Raw genomic sequence first — 17,657 nt, forward strand, 5'->3', positions numbered from 1 at the left:
TGCACATTTTTACCAATCACGAAGCGCAGAGGGACCATTGCGTAATGCGTCTTTGGCACTACGCTCCGCCCACTTCCTTTGGGGAAAAAAGTGGTCAGCTATTTTTTTTAGCTGACATCTTTCTGTTTTAGCCGTTAGCTTTGCTTGTTTAGAAACTTTTACACCCAGTTTCATCTGTCAAAGTAAACACACGAACTCCACGCTGTGCGCCAGAGCCGATAAGAGGCCCGGGAAAGGTAAATGTGAGCTGTAGTTTGGTGCGCCGTGACGCGGTAATGGCGGCTGCCTCTCCCAGGGCTCGTCGCTTCTTACGAAAAGGGAAGGTGTAGTTAGCTTTAATGGTGCCTCGTAACACTGACGTCTATTGACGCGGTAAGTTGCGTGCCAGTGACAGAGTTACACATTTTTCTCATTGAGACAAAAGCTCATCCATCTCGCGTAAAGCAGAGTGGTTCAACTTGTAGCGTTTGGAGCGCTTTAAAGTCGTGTTTTAAACGTTTTCACATGTTAACATCCGCTTTACGGAGGCACTGACTTACGATAGGAAATGTAATGTTACTGTTGATAATTTACGTGTGTGCATAAAGGGATTGTCTCTAGTTTACTTGTTTACGAGTTGGGGTAAAAATCTAATATTGAGTTGGAAAGTTGTCTGCAGGGCCTAGCTAAAGTCGGTAACTCCAAAAGGCGCTGTGGCTAACATGAATCAAAGAGGAAGTCCATAAATTGACACCTTAATCCCACACGTTTAACACTAACTTTGATTTATTTTACTTCCATAGCGCTTTTAAACCTCTCATGTTCTTGCTTTTCATGTATTTAACTTATTGTGGTGGTAAAGTAGAGCGCCATAGGCCAAAGAGTTGATCAGACCATTGACTCTTGTTGGCTACAAACGGCTGTGTCACCCTAGAGGCGCTCACTGTTATTCAAACATCACATTTATCAATTCATTTGTTTTAGTGAAAATGGAAGATGTACAGATTGGCACCAATGGCACTGACTCTTCCTCCACAAACTCACAGGTAGCCCAACAGGTAACGCACAGAAAAGCGCGCAAACCTGCGTAAATGTGCAGTGGAATAGCGCTGTCCGCTTGTGCCAGGCTATGCTTTTAGTGACAGTGTGCTGCTGTGAAGCTTGGAGGCGTGAGGAAGAGCTTTGAGCGCATTTCGATTTGCCTGCTGGTATTGCCCAACTTTGATTGTGTCACAAATAACGGGGTGAAACGTCTAAAGAGATACAGGTTATATATATATATATATATATAATTTTATTTTTTATTTTTTTGTGTTGAAGGATTCATTTTAAAGGTGTACTATGAAGCTTTATGATGGAGTGTCTACTGCTTATCTCCATGGACATATTGTTTAGCCTGGAATGTTCTAATGTCTAATATTAATCTTGTCTATCTCCATGGAGACAAGCAGGCGCCAGCACTAGGCCAGTTTACAGATCAGGTTTGTGGAGCGGTGACCCTGTTCACGGTACAAATGAATGTTTTTCAAGGTATTTGTTAAATTAATCTAAGTTTTAATGCCATATCATGGAACATTCCAGGCAAAGCACTAACCTCTGCATGGAGAAAAGTTCCATAGTGCACCTTTTAACAAATGCAATCATTAAAGAGCAAATAAGTACTTGTTCTGTTATGGGAGAAACATGAAGATGTTTTCTATTATACATGGGCCCACACAGATCTTTTCATCATGTTCTTTTAAGGGTTATTCAAAATAGTTCTCTGTTACTGACATTTAAAATATTGCCTCGTATAATCAATGAGTCCTTTTGTCTCATCAGTATTTACACATTTGCATGCTCTGCCTTAGGTACAGGTTTGCACAGGCTGCATTTCAGCTGCTGCTGCTAAAGTTCACTTTCTGACCATTCAGAAATGTCCCATTTCCAAACAGGGAGTTCATGTTTTTACTTGCGCTTGTATTTTGTTCTTTTAGCAGTGTGTCTGGAATTTGTTTTCAGTCTTTATTTTCAACATTCAGATGCTAGCGTTGGTTTTCAAGGAAAAAATATTTTCAGATAATTATGGAAAACAATCATAAATTCAGTCTAGTTTTTGTATCAATAATCAGATGTCTGTTAGACTTTTTGACATGCCCATTGATCATGCTTTTCTGTAACAAAATGGCGCTCTGTCTCTATCTCTGTGTTGTCATTTGCAGAGATTATTTTCCCTAAAGAAATGCATCTTTGGTCATTTCCTTAATGTGACTTGTGTGTAATTCACATTAGCTGAGCGTAAATCTACTGAATCTGCACAGCTCGATTGGAGGATTCTATTTTTGCTTCTGTTGCTCAGTTGTGTCTGTGCAAACAGTATCCGTCATTGCGCTTCGTCGTGCGCGGTAGTGCTTTGCCTTGTGGTGTGTGAGTGTATGAGGACGGGTATTTATCAAATTGTGGGGACTGGAAACTGTACACACGCTCGGATCGTGGCGATAAAAATCAAGTCTCCGTGACGGAAATCCTTTTATTAGATCAGCAACATGGTTTTAAGTTTAGATCTGAGTTAAAATAGGTCACAGTTAGGGTTACTAAAACTAATACTGAAACTAGATACTCATTTGAGAAACTAGACCAAAAAAAAGTCACATTCACAGGACAGAAATAAACCTTTTCAGGATATATTTAATTATCTCGAGCTGTATCAGAACAAGTAGAAGAGCACGTAGGCTAGTATATACTGCACCACTGAGGATTACACACATATAAGGATACATAGTAACATTATAATTGTGGTATCAAGTCTGTTCCGTAGTATCAAAAGTTTGAAATTTTAGTATCGTGACAACTCTGTTAAGGTTAGGGTTAGGGTTTAGGTCAGGTAAACCAGAATTAGTTTTTCAGGAAGTCAATGTAATGTCCCGAAAAGCACGCAAACCCAATGAGTGTATGGCCGCGTCCCAATTCTCTTTCCTCGCGTCCTTCTCCTTGGTTCCTCCCCTCGATCCTCCATTTCCAGCTGTCACTCAAATCTGTTTTATTAAGTGTTGTCTCAAAGAAAACTACGGAATGAAGGAGTAAACCTGAGGGAGGCTGAGGAAAAGAGAAAAGAATCAAACTTTATCAGTCTCAGTGAGAAGTTTATATCCTCTATCCTCGCTGTCTCCTCTGTGGGCGGGACCTCCTCACCCAATAACTGCAAAATCAAGGAGAGGAATCAAGGAGAAGGAAGCAAGGAAATAGAAATGAGATGCAGCCTTTGTGTCTGTGTATGTGTGTCTGTGTATGTGTGTTCTCTTCCTGCAGCAGTCTCACTTCCTGGTTGTGTTTCTGCAGATGTCACTGGCCGGTTCTCCTGTCACTGTCGTACAGCTGCCCGGGGGACAGTTACAGGTTCAGGGGGTGATCCAGTCTGCGCAGTCCTCAGTCATCCAGTCTCCACAGGGACACACTCCACAGGTCAGACTTGGAGCCGTGGCATTTGGGAAAATTCTCTAAATGTGAACTTTCTGACCAGCAGTGCAATTGTGTTTTAATAATGGGATTCTTTTTACATTTACATTTTAAATCCATCCAGAAGAATTGACAGAAAGCAACAACAAAATCACTTTTCAACATGTTTGTCAGGATTTCTAAAATTTTCAACCTAAAAAATGGCCTAACTGTGAAAAAATTAGTCAAAACTGCCATATGCACTTTAAATTTGGCAGTGGACACAATGGTAAACAATTGTGTGACTTTTATTTGGACATCATGAAAGTACTGCAGAACGATGCATGGTGCTGTGCCATAGTGTGTATAATCCATTCTCTACATTGTCTATAGGCAGGAGACACGTTTGTCCATAGAAAATAGTTTATGTTCAGCTCTTCACTGCACCGTGTATGTCCCGTTTCCTAATAGTGTTTTATCCTGTAATATTCTCCTGTCTCCAGACCCAGGGCTCAGACAGTGACGATTCACAGGACTCTTCAGACAGTGGAGCTGCAGCACAGAGACCCAGAGAGCTGCTCGCCCGACGGGAGTCATACAAGTAAATGCACCACTATGAAACTGAGCGACTGAGATAGAGGGCCCAGTCTGTGGGTGTTTGTTTAGTGAAATGTGCTGTCACACAACTAAAGAAGACTTGACAATAACTATCCATCATTTACATATAAATATTGAGAATAATGAAACACATACTCTGCTTTGAACAGAGTTGGAAGACTCAGACATCATCTGTCTCCCATTTACAACTTCATCCTCAGACCTAAAACAAAGAACAATAGAGATAGCCAGGTCAAGTCCAGAGATGTGAAAACACCAATCAGGGGTCTGAATGATTCTGTTAATATGACCACACACTCAATAGAATAAATACACATTTGTCCAGTTCCCAAATTGAATTTCTCCTTTGCCTTCAATAGATCCACAATAGCTAACTAAAAAAAAAAAACTGTGAAGGAGTTTCAAAGTAGTTTCATTGTACTTAGCTCCTCCCTGCAGACAGCTAAACAAGCAGCTTGGATGAACTGCAAAACGTATTCGACCTAAATAAACTTTTGTCCAGTTGACTACCGTATTTTCCGGCCTATTAGACGCACTCTTAAGCCTCCAACTGCATCAAAAAACGGTCGCGCGCCCACAATCCAGAGCGCCCTATACACGAATCCACTTGGGTGTCCCTGCAGGACTTCAGTAAACTACAAAGCCGCAACACCCGCAGTGCACGTAAACACACACGGAGCAGACAGCGACCACACAGCCAAAAACACCCACAGACACACTCATCACTCCACGCTGACGAGGAACGGAACAGAGGAACGAACAGATAAAGCGAGTGCAATGTGCCACTTCTAGACAAAACTGAACAACTGAGTCACTGCGAACACGCCAACAATCCAGCGGTCCCAGACAGCACCCTCCCCTACACGCCACAACTGAACAAAGCCCAGAGTCACCGTGAATGTGCCAAACAAACAAAACCACTGACCCATCCAACTGTTGTGTTTCTTTTAAAGTCCAGTGCGGTTTATTTGTGAAAAATGTTGGAAAATAGACCATTTAATGACAGTGTGTCTTATAATCCAGAGCGAGTGCGGAAAATACGGTAATTGAATTTCTTCTTTCTGTGTAATTTTTCAATTGGAGACTGTGCATCCGTATGTTTCTGTAGAGATTTGGCTTATTTCGCCTGAAATGTTTCACAGTAAGCATTATTATTAACTTTTGGATATTGCAGTTATTCCATGTTTATTACAAATACATTACCTTGAAAAAAATGCATTCTTCACCAAACTGGTCATGTTAGTCTCCATGGAGATGAGTTTAATGCCATGCTGCGGAACATTCCAGATGTTCTCATGGAGACGAGTAGATGGGAGAGGAAGAACATATGTAGGACTGACAGTGCTGTAGACCGTGTCCAAAAGATGTCCTCCTGTCACTATAACAAACATCACTGGAATGTCTACGCTGATACTGAGACTGTGCCTGTGTTTGTCTGTTTCTGCATCTGTCCACAACATTCAATAAGCCAAATGACCAAATGTTTTTGTCTTTTCCAGAAAAATCCTGAATGAGCTGTCCTCTGAGACGGGAGCAGAGATCAGTGCAGTGTCCACAGGCGTCACTGGAGTCGCAGTCCCCTCCACCCCCATCTACCAGACCAGTACCGGGCAGTACAGTATGTCCCAACTGTAGACCACCAACAGCACAAATACACTCCTGCACTTATTTTTACAGTAAAATAGATTTCAGCCAGACTGTTTTCAGACCTAGAATGGTAACAGTTAAATGACAGTGATCATTTATGACTGAAATTCATTTCTAGAGGAAAGATATCAAGTTATGAAGTGTGACATCACATGTTCAAAAAGTCTCTTGATCATTTTAATGGTAATTGTTTTTATATGTCAATATTTTGATTATTGTCAGTGTTTGTATTATTTGATTGTAAAAATGCTATGCGTAAAAGCATAATGTAAAGGTACTTTTAACAGTAAGGTAAAACCATACTTCCAAACATTGACATTAAACAGGAATACAGTGTAATAGTGTGATCTGAAATGTGAAAACTCAACCGAATTGTCAATGTTTATATTTCAGTTCTGTTCATACACACACTCTTTGTGCCCACAGTTACTATAGGAGCCAATGGGACGATCCAGTTGGCGTCTCCGGGCTCCGATGGGCTCCAGGGGGTGCAGGCTCTGACCATGTCCAGTGCGGGAGGGGCTCAGTCGGGCACCACCATCCTGCAGTACGCCCAGACCCCAGACGGGCAGCAGATACTCGTGCCCAGTAACCAGGTGGTGGTGCAAGGTGAGATCATGTTAGCAGTGTAATGTCATGTAAAGGCCTGACACACACCACATCCACTGGAAAGGTCTCTCCTCCTGGAACTTCACGTAGATTTGAGCAAAATGTGTCTTGCCCCAGTGCAGATATATTGTATAATCTGCTCTTCAGGTCAAAATAAGTCTGCTGCGCTCTGTCTGCATCTAATTCGAAAGCAAAATTTAATTGTGCAATAATCAGAAAGTGCACTGATAGTGTGCTAGTTGTAGTTAGGGCAGTATTGCTGTGATGGTAAAGCTGTTGTGAAAGTGCTTATAAACTCATCACAGTGAAATATTAAGATGCTCAAAAGCATAATGTTCTCAGTTTGTTCTTGGTGTGACTCTCCTCTTTTCCGTCCAGGAGCCGGAGGCGAGATGCAGACGTATCAGATCAGGACCACGCCCTCCTCCAGCTCTCTGCAGCAGACCGTTGTCATGACCAGTCCTGTGGGACTGTCCCAAACCAAGACCGATGACCCCACATTAAAGAGGGAGATCAGGCTCGCCAAGAACAGGTAAGACTTAAAACATATACACATGCAGGGTTTAAACTTGACAGCATTTACTGATAACAACTGAAATATTGAGTTAGTCTTTGTTATCAAATGAAAACAATGTTTTATGTTTTTTTTCTCAAGCTGATTATTATAGAAAGCAGGGTTAGCCTCATACCAGATCATAGCACTAAAACCAGTAACACATCAACTTTAAAGGTCTTTGTGAGCTGAATGGTCTCTACCTAAACCCAAAACTTACCCTGATAATGAGTCTGTGCTAGTGCAGCCTCTGCAGCTCCGTGACCTGCCTCATGACCTGTCCATATACTGAGAATGAGAGAGAGAGAAACATTTGTGTGTCCTCTATCTGCAGGTGCTGGGTACATGCTCTACCTAACAACATAGAACAAACTTAAACACAATATGAATTACTATTACTGTATCTTGTAATTGTAATAGTTTATAATAATCCCCAGACTTCTTGTGTCGTTTTTATCCTTTATTAATAACCTCCATCTCTCTTTGGCCTGTCCTCCTTGCTCTCCTGTACATTAAATGGATTTGTCTGCAGAGAGTGGGCAGTGAGCCATGCTGTTGTGATGAGCTCATGAAAAACCCTTTAGACTTTGAGTAAAGCAGGATCAGAGGGTCAGACGAGGTGAGGGGAGGGGAGAGGGGCAGCTCAGGTGAAGACAAGACGGCTAACTCACTGCTCAATCACAGCTAAGACAGCCTGGAGGATGGATATTTCTTGTTTTCCCAAATCCTACATGGATCACAGATTAAGAAAATGTAATTGGACAATGAAGTGCGTATGTCACAGTAGGCGTGCACTGGTGGAGCTGAATCACTTTAAATAAAACTTTGAGTGGGTAAATAAGGGAAGCAACTATAACATGATTGAAATCTCTGAAAAGTCAAGTTTGCATAATAGGTCTGTGTTACATCAATACAGATTTTGAAAGAAAATATTAACCTTTCCCATTTCTTCCATCTTTTTTTTCAGGGAGGCAGCTCGTGAATGTCGAAGGAAGAAAAAGGAATATGTGAAATGTTTGGAAAACCGTGTGGCTGTTCTGGAAAACCAAAACAAGACGCTCATAGAGGAACTGAAAACTTTAAAGGACCTGTATTGTGTGAAAACTGGATAATCGCAAAGGGTTGAAATCAAAACAGCAGCTCAGTCGGCGGACTCTCGGGCAGGTTTGTGGGAACACTTTATTTCAGGTGCGATTCTTCAGTTTTATATTCGTGTAACGTCATGTGATGGCAGTCTGATATTCTCAACAAAACAAGTGCAAAACCAGTTCACATCAAGTTGGGACGTAGTGTAAAGCATAAACAACAGACGCCATTTTGGAGACTAATTGTGATGTGAAATCAGGATTCAGTTCAGTGTCCTTTGGTTTTGTAAACTCAAATTATAACGCTTCCTTTATACTCTCTACTCTACTTACAGTTAAAATCCAGTTGGAGCACAGCATAAAGCACAATTAACAGACATAATTTTGGATTCATTATTTTTGTAATTGCGTTGAAATTTTAGTCATGATTTCAGATCAGGATTCAGTTCAGTGTCCTTTTTAAAGTAGAGTAGAGTTGGTGTATCCAGCAGTATTTTAATTTGAGAGCACAAAACTTGTTTAAATCCAGTTTGAACCTGGTGCAAAAAGAAAAAACATTTCTGGACGCCATTTCGGGCACTAGTCATGATTCTTTTTTTTTTTTTTTTTTTTTTTTTTTTGCAATCACAGTGACATTTTAGATGCATGTTTTCAAATCAGGATTCACTTCACAATGTTCAGTTCAGTTCTCAAGTATCCAAAAGCATTAATATTTGAGAGAAGACTGAAATCTGAACTGATAAAGCAATACAAGAATGACATTTCAGAACATGTTTCCCCATTAAAACTTGTCAAATATAATATATAAATCAAATATTCAATTCAATTAAAATTTTTACTGCAGTTATTTGTGGAACCCTATTCTTAAGACGTGTGACCAAAGGTAGAACAATGTTTAGAAAAATGTTTGGAATTGTTCTGCTGTCTCACTAAAAACATTCTTTAAATCATGTTGGCTTGGATTGTGTAACTTTCTGTTGGAGAGTGCGCCACCTGCTTGTCTTCAGGCCAAGTTACAGGTCAGGTTTGTGGAGAGACAAGCCCAAGCAAAATGAGAAATGAGAATGGATGTTTTTGAGGGTAGTTTTGAGCAATAAAAAAACACCTGTAATAAACCAAATACTAGCTGGAACATTAAAGGGAAAGCAATAACATCTTCATTTTAAGACAAATAGGCTGCATATTCATGATTGGAACAGTTACACAGTGCAACTTTAAATGACATGTTGAAATAATTAAAAATGATTTTTTTAAAATTAATGATGACTTTTTTAGTTCAGATGCAGATTTCAAAATTAAGGCATTAAATATCTGCATCAGCTGAAGTCCATGGATGAAATAAAAAATAAAAAAAATAAGACAAAATCCAAATCATCCAAATGTGATCTGAAGCTGTTCTTTATTCCTCAAGTAACTACAAAATAAATGTGCGTAAATTAAAAGTTCAAACTATGTGACACTTTCAGGGCCAATTACAACCATTAAATAGTCTTATTACATACATTTATATTGTGTGTCCATTCAGGATATCGACTGAACCGATATTTGTAAGCCAATATCAAATCCACAGCTATTTTTTTCAGTATCGACTCTGATATCAGATACCAGTATCAGATCGTGCGTCCTTTAAAGGGCCCATGTCACACTGTTTTCTAATCTATGTTCTAATCTCGTTTCCTCATCACAAACAGACCTGGGGCCTCATTTATAAAGCTTGCTTACGCAAAAATCCGTGCGTGCGCGCTTCCTACTCCAACCACGGTATTTATAAAACTCGCCTAAGGCGTGGCTCTTTGCTTAACTCTACGCCAACTCGGGACCTCCTGTAAGTTCTACGCAAAGTCTGGAGACACGGGGAAAAAGCGACACTCGTGGAGAGAAGCAGAAGTGAACAGAGTTTGAGGAAGTGTTTGATCAGAAAATCCACGTATATAGAAGAATTACCTTCAGATTTGCGCATTTAAATGTTTGGTTCGCCAAAACAAGGAGAAGGGCTGTTTATTCCACTCATTATTCTCCACAATATTATACATTTGACACTCGTGCACAAGTGCGGCCACGTTCCCGGACTCGGTGCAGAGTCTCCCACAGTCCACACCGCGACCATAGACTTCTATAGAACACAGTCTGTGACCAACACAGAGGACGAAATAATGACCCGACCTGAGAGAAAACTCTTCCCTTGGACGCAGCAGGAGCCAGGCTTTGATTTAATGAACGCAACTTTAACACTTTTACTTTAGTCTTTACGCACCGAGCGGCAGAGTGACCCGACAGTGTTGCGGACAACACGAAGCCTACTGCCCGAACCTGACCCGAACCAAAATCTTTCCTACATTTTTGTGTAATGGGGAACTCTTGCACATGAGAGCTGCTTTCTGACTGTATGAAGAACAGAATAATGCCCGTGCCCGTCCCGACCCAGAGCCACACTCACAGGGAGCAGTTTGGATATTTCGTGTGGACTTTAATTGGCAGAATAACATCTGTATCTGATGTGTTTCGTGTTAAATCTGTGTCCTCGTATCCTTGTATCCCTCCCTTGCTCCTTTCCCTCTCCAGAGGAGGGCATCTGAATCTCTCGCACGTGCTCATAATTTGACCATTCAGATCAGTGCGTGCACGTATCTACGTGTATATGCATATATATACATTAAATATACAGGGCCAGTCCTCACACACATCATAGACAGACTTAAAAATATAGCGATACAACTCTTGAAACAGCGAAAAAACACATGGGCTTTACTGCAAAGATGTGCTGCCTAAATATTATAAAAAATGATTAAATGAACAGATGAGTCATTGTTGTCACTTTTAGTTTTGTATTTATTTATTAAACCTTGTTTAATAAAGTCTTTAAATCAAGTCTTTGTCGTGATCACGTGGTGCTGCGTGGAGCGTCCTCCTTCCTCTGTCCCGCGTGTCTCGGTCAAACCTACTGATTATCGGCTCATGTTTAGGGAAATCTCATTCACGAGTCACTTTACATGCTCCTTTTATGGTGAGGTGGAGGTGTGGAGAGGGCGTGGCGTGGGTTTACGTGTGCAAATTCTAGTTGCAGGTGGGATTTATAAAGCAAAGATTGCGTGGTTTGGTGTGTGCGGTGGGTTTTCTAAATATGGAGTTTGCGTGGCGCACGCCTGTCGTAGCTACTAGGTATACGCACTAACTTACGACAACTCCTGCACAGTTTTTTATAAATGAGGCCCCTGAACTTGTGTTTTGTTTCATTCACACATGTTTAACACACAAAAAAACTGCACATTTACACTGAGTTCTCCTCTCAGACAGAAAACACTCTGTTCCACCTTGTGATGTCACAGGAAGTGCTTCACTGTGTGTGTTTTTAAACTTCATTTCAGACCTGGATTTCAAAGTCTCTACTGAACAAATGGCACAAGCAGTATACTTAAACTACCACTACATGACATCACAAGGTGGAACAGAGCATTTTGAGCTTTAAAAATGCAGACAGACTCTTAATAAAGGGTTACTCAAACATGTGTAAATGAAACAAAATGCACAACTCCACGTGTTTTGGTAAATGAACAATCTTCTAATGCAAAGGTCAATTTTGAGTATTTTATAGAACGTTTAAAAAAAGTTTTATTAAAAGAAAACATGGAAAACAAATTTTTTTAGAACTGGTTTGCACTTGTTCTTGTTTCCACCTGCTGTTTTTAATCGCTATAACATTTATAGTTGTGTACATTTTAATACTGGGAAGTTTGAAACCGTGAGCTTTACTCTCACTTTCTAAATGTATCCCTTTGTTTATTTTTGTGTTTTTAAAATTGCTGATATATTTTTTTTTTCTTTCTAACCTCTTCAGATTTTTAACTGTATGAACTATTTCACATTATGTTTTCAGTTTTATTTTTTGTGAACCAATTCTTATGTTTCCCATAAAGGAGGTGTTACAGATGTGTCATTCCTTAGTGCAGTGCAATGGACGATAGAACGGACGTTTCATGTTTGGGTTTGGTTGTTTTTTGCCAGTTACTTCGACAATCAGGGAAAAGCACATTGTCCAGGTAATATTTATTAGGTGAAAAAAAAGAACAAGCAGTTTATGAAATTCATGATTGTGTAACAAAATAAATCTATTTTCACTTTACTTAAATGTGTGTTTTGAATGTTTTCGCGCACTTTTACTCTTAGGTTCAGAACTTCAGGTACACGTTCTGGTCTTGGTCGGGACTGACTTTGCAGGAGGATTTGGCTTTTTTTAGTACAGGTTTAGTGTTAATGAGGGAATCCCACTCAGACACAGGGAGAACATGCAAACTCCACACAGACTCCACAGACAAAGGCAGGAGTCAAAGCTTTGAGACGAGAGCACCAGTCCCTCAGCTACTCTGTTTCACTTGGCCCAAATATTATCATCAACCAGGAGATGAAGATAGAGGGATGGATACAGTAATGAGAGGGAGAGATACATAGATACAACCTTTACAAAAAGAAAATTCCAGAGAGCTACTAATTTTAACAGTTGCACAAAATAAAGTACACATAAGAACCATGCCAAGACTTAGATGGGGTACAGTTAGATAAAACATAGCACATAAACCATTATTTATGAGTGCACAATGTCAGGCATCAAAATCATAGATTTACAATAATTATAGGCTTTTAATTCATCAAATTCGAGTTATTCAAGACAATACATGTAATTCAGGAATCCCTTGGCGAGCTACTTGAAAGGGGATGGAGAGATACTGGTTGGAGACTCCTGAGATAGACAGATATATAGATGGATAGATAGAGAGGATAGATTTGTATTATTTATGCATTTATTTTGGGCAAGTAAGTACAATACAATGGAACATGTAACATTGGTGAAATAATAGAAAAAAAAAAGAGTGGAAAAAAGAAAACTTATTTAATCCCACCCCCCTCTTCTAATTTATCATGAGCTTTCCTTTGCATTTTTCAGACATTATACATGAAGCTATATTTACTTACATACAAATGTGGACAATGAGCAAATAACCAACTTCATCATGTTGTAATAATACATAAACATACCAACAATGGAAACAGACAACAGATACAAGAAACAGGAAACAACAAGCATAAAGAAGCACTACAGAAGGCAGGATTGTTCAAATAATACGACCTACTCTCTACATACTGTGACCAGACCAAATGTTTATAGAACAACTTGAATTTATGGATGTTTAGGCATTGCTTGAAAATAGATATAGAGAAATAGATACAGTAGACAGAGGTATATAGAGAGAGACAGTAGAAATAGATAGAGATAGGGATAAATAGATACAGTAGAGAGATAGAGATATAGATTTAGATATATATATTCTGACCTGCCTGGCAACTAATTTGAAACTTTTAAACTTTGTCTGTCCATTGTCACATGACTCATATCAATCAGCAGTAAAAGGCAAACAAAACAAACTGTATCCATCAGCAGAGGTGGGGACTTGCAAGTCGTGACTTGAACTCAAGTCGGACTTGAGGCACTATTTTTAGGACTTGACACTTGACTTGATAAAACAGACAAAGACTTGGGACTTGACTTGTACTTGGAACTCAGACTTGGGACTTTAATGATTCACACTAAAATCTTGTCAAGACATTTAAAAAGAAAAAAGCATTTCTACAACTCATATAAAAATATACCATGACTTTTTAAGAACAATTTAGTTTAAAATTCATATAAATTGCAAAATTTTAACATATATTTGGTATTTTGGTTTAAAGACTTGAAATGACTTGGACTTGACTTGGACTTATGGGCCAGTGACTCGAGACTCGGCTTAGACTTGCCTGTATTGACTTGGGACTTGACTCGGACTTGAGGTCAAAGACTTGAGACTTACTTGACACTTGCAAACAACGACTTGGTCCCACCTCTGTCCCATCAGTTTCAGAAGGATGAAAAATTTGAACCATTTCCATAGCAACTGACAATTTAAACCAGTCAGGTCCCAATTGGTGGCAGGGGAACAATTGCAGCTTTCAGAAAATCTCCTAAACCATGAACAACTAGAACAGTTCTTAAAATGTGTTTAAATCCATTCTGAGTTTTCAGACAATCTAAAAAACATTTTGGCTGTATTTGCATCGTGTCCCCATGGTAACTGCTGAACATTCCTCCATAGACAACCATGCAGTGCTTTCAAGTATGATGTGAATGTAAAGTATTAACATGCAGAAGCTTTTATTTGACACAGTATCCCATGATGTGTGGTGTTATGACTGCTGACACTTTGGGGGCGCTGATGTGCTGGATGTGGAGGTGGGAGAAGCCAGCTGCCTCCAGGTCTCTCCACGTGGCTCGGGTCAGAGTGCATCCTTCTCCGAGACGCAACCACAGGGGATCCAGCGCAAACTGCACGAAACACAACCAGGAAGAGCGCTCGGAGACCACGTGCTCCAGGAAGAAGAAGGCCCCGCCCTAAAAGAGGTGAAAGGATTCTGACATTTACACAAAACACTGTAAAGTGGTGGAAGAAGTCGGCCTACTCACTTTTGCTATTAGTAAAAGTACAAATACCGGAGCAAAAAAGTAGTAAAGTAAAAGTAATCACATTGTTTCTACCGAGATGTCATGCTTCGTCTGGAATGTTCCACAGTATGACACTAAACCGCATTTATTCAATTACAGGTTGGTGCTTTTATGGCTTAAAAAAAACAAACTAGAAAAACAGGCACTCTGACCATGAGCAGGGTCGCCTTTCCGCAGATCTGACCTGTAACTTGTGCTGATTTGGTCTCCATGAAGAAAGAAAGGTTTTACTTTGACTTGGACAAACTTTATCTGGACACAGTAGCTCACACAGTTGTAGGGAGTATTATCTGTTACATAGTGGTGAGTTGTTGTACAGTTGTAGGGAGTATTATCTGTTACATAGTGGTGAGTTGTTGTACAGTTGTAGGGAGTATTATCTGTTACATCAGGGTGAGTTGTTGTACAGCTGTAGGGAGTATTATCTGTTAGATCAGGGTATGTTGTTGTACAGTTGTAGGGAGTATTATCTGTTACATAAGGGTGAGTTGTTGTACAGTTGTAGGGAGTATTATCTGTTACATAAGGGTGAGTTGTTGTACAGTTGTAGGGAGTATTATCTGTTACATAACGGTACGTTGTTGTACAGTTGTAGGGAGTATTATCTGTTACATAACGGGTACAGTTGTACAGTTGTAGGGAGTATTATCTGTTACATAAGGGTGAGTTGTACAGTTGTAGGGAGTATTATCTGTTACATAAGTGTGATTTGTTGTACAGTTGTAGGGAGTATTATCTGTTACATACGGGTGAGTTTTGTACAGTTGTAGGGAGTATTATCTGTTACATAAGGATGAGTTGTTGTACAGTTGTAGGGAGTATTATCTGTTACATAAGGATGAGTTGTTGTACAGTTGTAGGGAGTATCATAGTATGAATGTAGTCCTGTATCTCTCCTGTTAAAATCGAGCTGTGGGAGCCTGTTAATACCGGTACTGTGAAACTTTCCAGACAAAGCAATAACATCGCTATAGGGAAAAGCATATGACAAATAGGGACCCTCCTCCAGAAAAGTTACTCAATGCTCCTTTAAGTCCAGTACATCATTATGTTCCACCACTGACATTGCAGTACTTTTATAATTGACTTTTCTGATCTGCTTTTCTCTCTGTTAATAGATACAGCCTCTTTGGTTTGTGCCGTGCCCCTGAGCTCCTCATCCTCTCATCATCCTCTTCACCCTTGGGAGTCCGTCACCTTCTTGTTTCTATGGATATGTCACTTCTGTCCCTGGAATGTTCCACAGTGTGACATTAAACAGCTCTACATTACATTTATTCAATTACAGATGGTTTTATATCTCAAAAATACCTAGAAAAACACACATTCTGACTGTGAGCGAGGTCGCTTCTCCACAGACCTGACCTGTAACTTGCTCTCATTTGGTCTCCATGAAGATACACAGCAAAAAATGTGTAAGTGTTAAAATTGACAGATTGAATCTGAACATTTTTTCAGGGTTTGTAAGAGTCCAATCTGTTCTAGAGTTAATTTAACATGTTTGTAAATGTTAATGAAGTAACACTGGACCGACATTCCTGTTTAACCCGAAATCAAGATTTATGTTAATGTTTTAAGAGTAAACAGTTAACACTTGATTTAGCTAAACGACACACAGAGGTTTTTTTATTTTTACACTTTATTTTTGTTCATTTAAGATGAAATTAAAATCTTCTCTCGCAGGCCAAATTAACACTAAGGGAAGTTGAATGAACACTAGAGGAAGTTGCATTAACTTCAACCATATCAACTCAAAAAAACCCCAACTCCAACACACATCTAACTTCCAATGTTAAAATAACACTTCTTTTGTGTTAAAAAACAACTTACATATTTTACCCTGAAATTTTAACCCTAAACTTTTTGCTGTGTACAAAAGGTTTAATACCATACTATGAAACACTCCGGACAAAGCAATAACATCTCCATGGAGAAAAACATTTGGCTGACCCTCCACCGGAAAAGTTCCACAAATCACCTTTAAAGTAAACGCAACATTTAAACACTTACAGATTTGAGCACTCGGCGCACCTCCTGGAGCACTTTACGCACGTTACGCACGGAGCACAACACGAGCGTACACACCACCACGTCCACTGACGCATCCTCCACGTGCTCCAGCCTCTCTCCGGACTCCACCAGGAACCCCTCGTAACACAAGTGCTGATTCTCCTCCATGTTCCTGCGTAAATATTGGTCAAAGTGCGCGTTCGGGTCGCTGCAGATCACCGTGCATCCGTGTGGGTAGTACTGGAAATTTGCCCCGCTTCCACATCCAATCTCCAGCAACCGAAGTGTCCCATCGTCGCTCCTAAACCTGGGCAAATTCCTGAAAAGTTCCCTCTTGAATTCGTGCATTTTTTCATTGTAAATAAACGTGCTGTTGTAAGAAAGCAACGCGAAAAGTCTCCTGTACGCCCCGCTCAGCCCTGTTGTTTCCATAGCAGTAATTTTAAAATAGACTTAAGAGGCCACTCCGGCTAATTCAGAGCTTTGTGGACAGTGGTCATTTAGTGGATTAAAGAAGATTACGGAGTTCGTATAATTAGCTAATCCACTTTAATGCGGATTTGATTCCACAAGATGGCGCTCCTTCATTGTTCTTCAAATAATGGAAAGCCGTTAGATTTGAATCGTCTTCTTACAGATGGATCAGAGTCAATTTCATATTATTTACTTTACTTACTTCCTGTTTTGAAGTACTTTTGCACATTTAAAACTATTTTGAAGTGGTGGTGACCAGCTTTTCAAAATAAAAAAAGGAACATCCCTGGTTTGTGTTGGTTGATAATAATACAATTGTGAAACGAGTGCGTAAATAAGAAAAACTCTTCTGCGTTCAGCACTAATGTGAGTCAGTTTAGTCACATTTTCTTTGTGTTTTGGTCATTTTTAAGCAGCTTTTCTGTATATTACCTAAACAAAAGTCAATGTATGCCTTTCTGTACTGTTGTCAGGGATCAGATTTGTCAAAAATAGGGACACCTGGGACATTTCTTGTATAAAATTGGACCAAATCAGTGGTTTTGGATAAATCTGCTGGGACAGGGGACACAAAGCTCAAAACTGGGACTGTCTCGGGGAACTAGGCAGTGTTGGGGAGTAACGCATTACATGTACCGGAGTTACGTAATCAGAGTACAAATTATGAGTGACTGTATTCAGTTACAGTTGCTGTTTAAGTGAGTGGTAAATAGATTACATTTACTTGGTTGAAATA

General features: G+C 39.8%; 2 protein-coding genes across 5 annotated transcripts; one reads left to right on the plus strand and one right to left on the minus strand.

The window, feature by feature from the left end:
* Positions 1-74: 74 nt before the first annotated feature.
* atf1 (activating transcription factor 1) lies at positions 75-12,025 on the plus strand. Of its 4 annotated transcripts, none has more exons than XM_020923223.2 (8): positions 75-236; positions 964-1,037; positions 3,298-3,420; positions 3,897-3,994; positions 5,511-5,629; positions 6,085-6,267; positions 6,646-6,799; positions 7,788-12,025. In XM_020923223.2, exons 2-8 carry the CDS (start codon positions 969-971, stop codon positions 7,930-7,932), a joined length of 891 nt encoding a protein of 296 aa, XP_020778882.1. In that variant the 5' UTR covers positions 75-236; positions 964-968; the 3' UTR covers positions 7,933-12,025. The 4 variants fall into 4 exon arrangements, with proteins under 4 accessions (XP_020778882.1, XP_055016098.1, XP_020778883.1 ...); XM_055160123.1 differs by having other exon boundaries at positions 964-1,025; XM_020923224.2 differs by lacking the exon at positions 964-1,037.
* Positions 12,026-13,985: 1,960 nt separating this feature from the next.
* Positions 13,986-16,880, minus strand: LOC110158715 (putative methyltransferase-like protein 7A). Its single transcript, XM_020923237.2, has 2 exons — positions 16,448-16,880; positions 13,986-14,326 (listed from the first exon to the last, which is right to left on the minus strand). Exons 1-2 carry the CDS (start codon positions 16,877-16,879, stop codon positions 14,090-14,092), a joined length of 669 nt encoding a protein of 222 aa, XP_020778896.1. The 5' UTR covers position 16,880; the 3' UTR covers positions 13,986-14,089.
* Between the last annotated feature and the right edge of the window lie 777 nt (positions 16,881-17,657).

Source organism: Boleophthalmus pectinirostris, unplaced genomic scaffold (genome assembly GCF_026225935.1).
Source record: "Boleophthalmus pectinirostris isolate CB_2022bp ecotype Guang Dong unplaced genomic scaffold, ASM2622593v1 HiC_scaffold_3, whole genome shotgun sequence".
Classification (NCBI taxonomy): Eukaryota; Metazoa; Chordata; class Actinopteri; order Gobiiformes; family Gobiidae; genus Boleophthalmus; species Boleophthalmus pectinirostris.

Bases quoted from the DNA above. Each gene is read 5' to 3' on its own strand.
- atf1 (XM_020923223.2), top strand. From the start codon at position 969: ATGGAAGATGTACAGATTGGCACCAATGGCACTGACTCTTCCTCCACA. The intron at 1,038-3,297 runs GTAACGCACAGA...GTGTTTCTGCAG, and splicing joins ACTCACAGGTAGCCCAACAG to ATGTCACTGGCCGGTTCTCC. The intron at 3,995-5,510 runs GTAAATGCACCA...TGTCTTTTCCAG, and splicing joins GCCCGACGGGAGTCATACAA to AAAAATCCTGAATGAGCTGT.
- LOC110158715 (XM_020923237.2), bottom strand. From the start codon at position 16,879: ATGGAAACAACAGGGCTGAGCGGGGCGTACAGGAGACTTTTCGCGTTG. The intron at 14,327-16,447 runs GTAAGTGTTTAA...CACCTCTTTTAG, and splicing joins TGCGCCGAGTGCTCAAATCT to GGCGGGGCCTTCTTCTTCCT.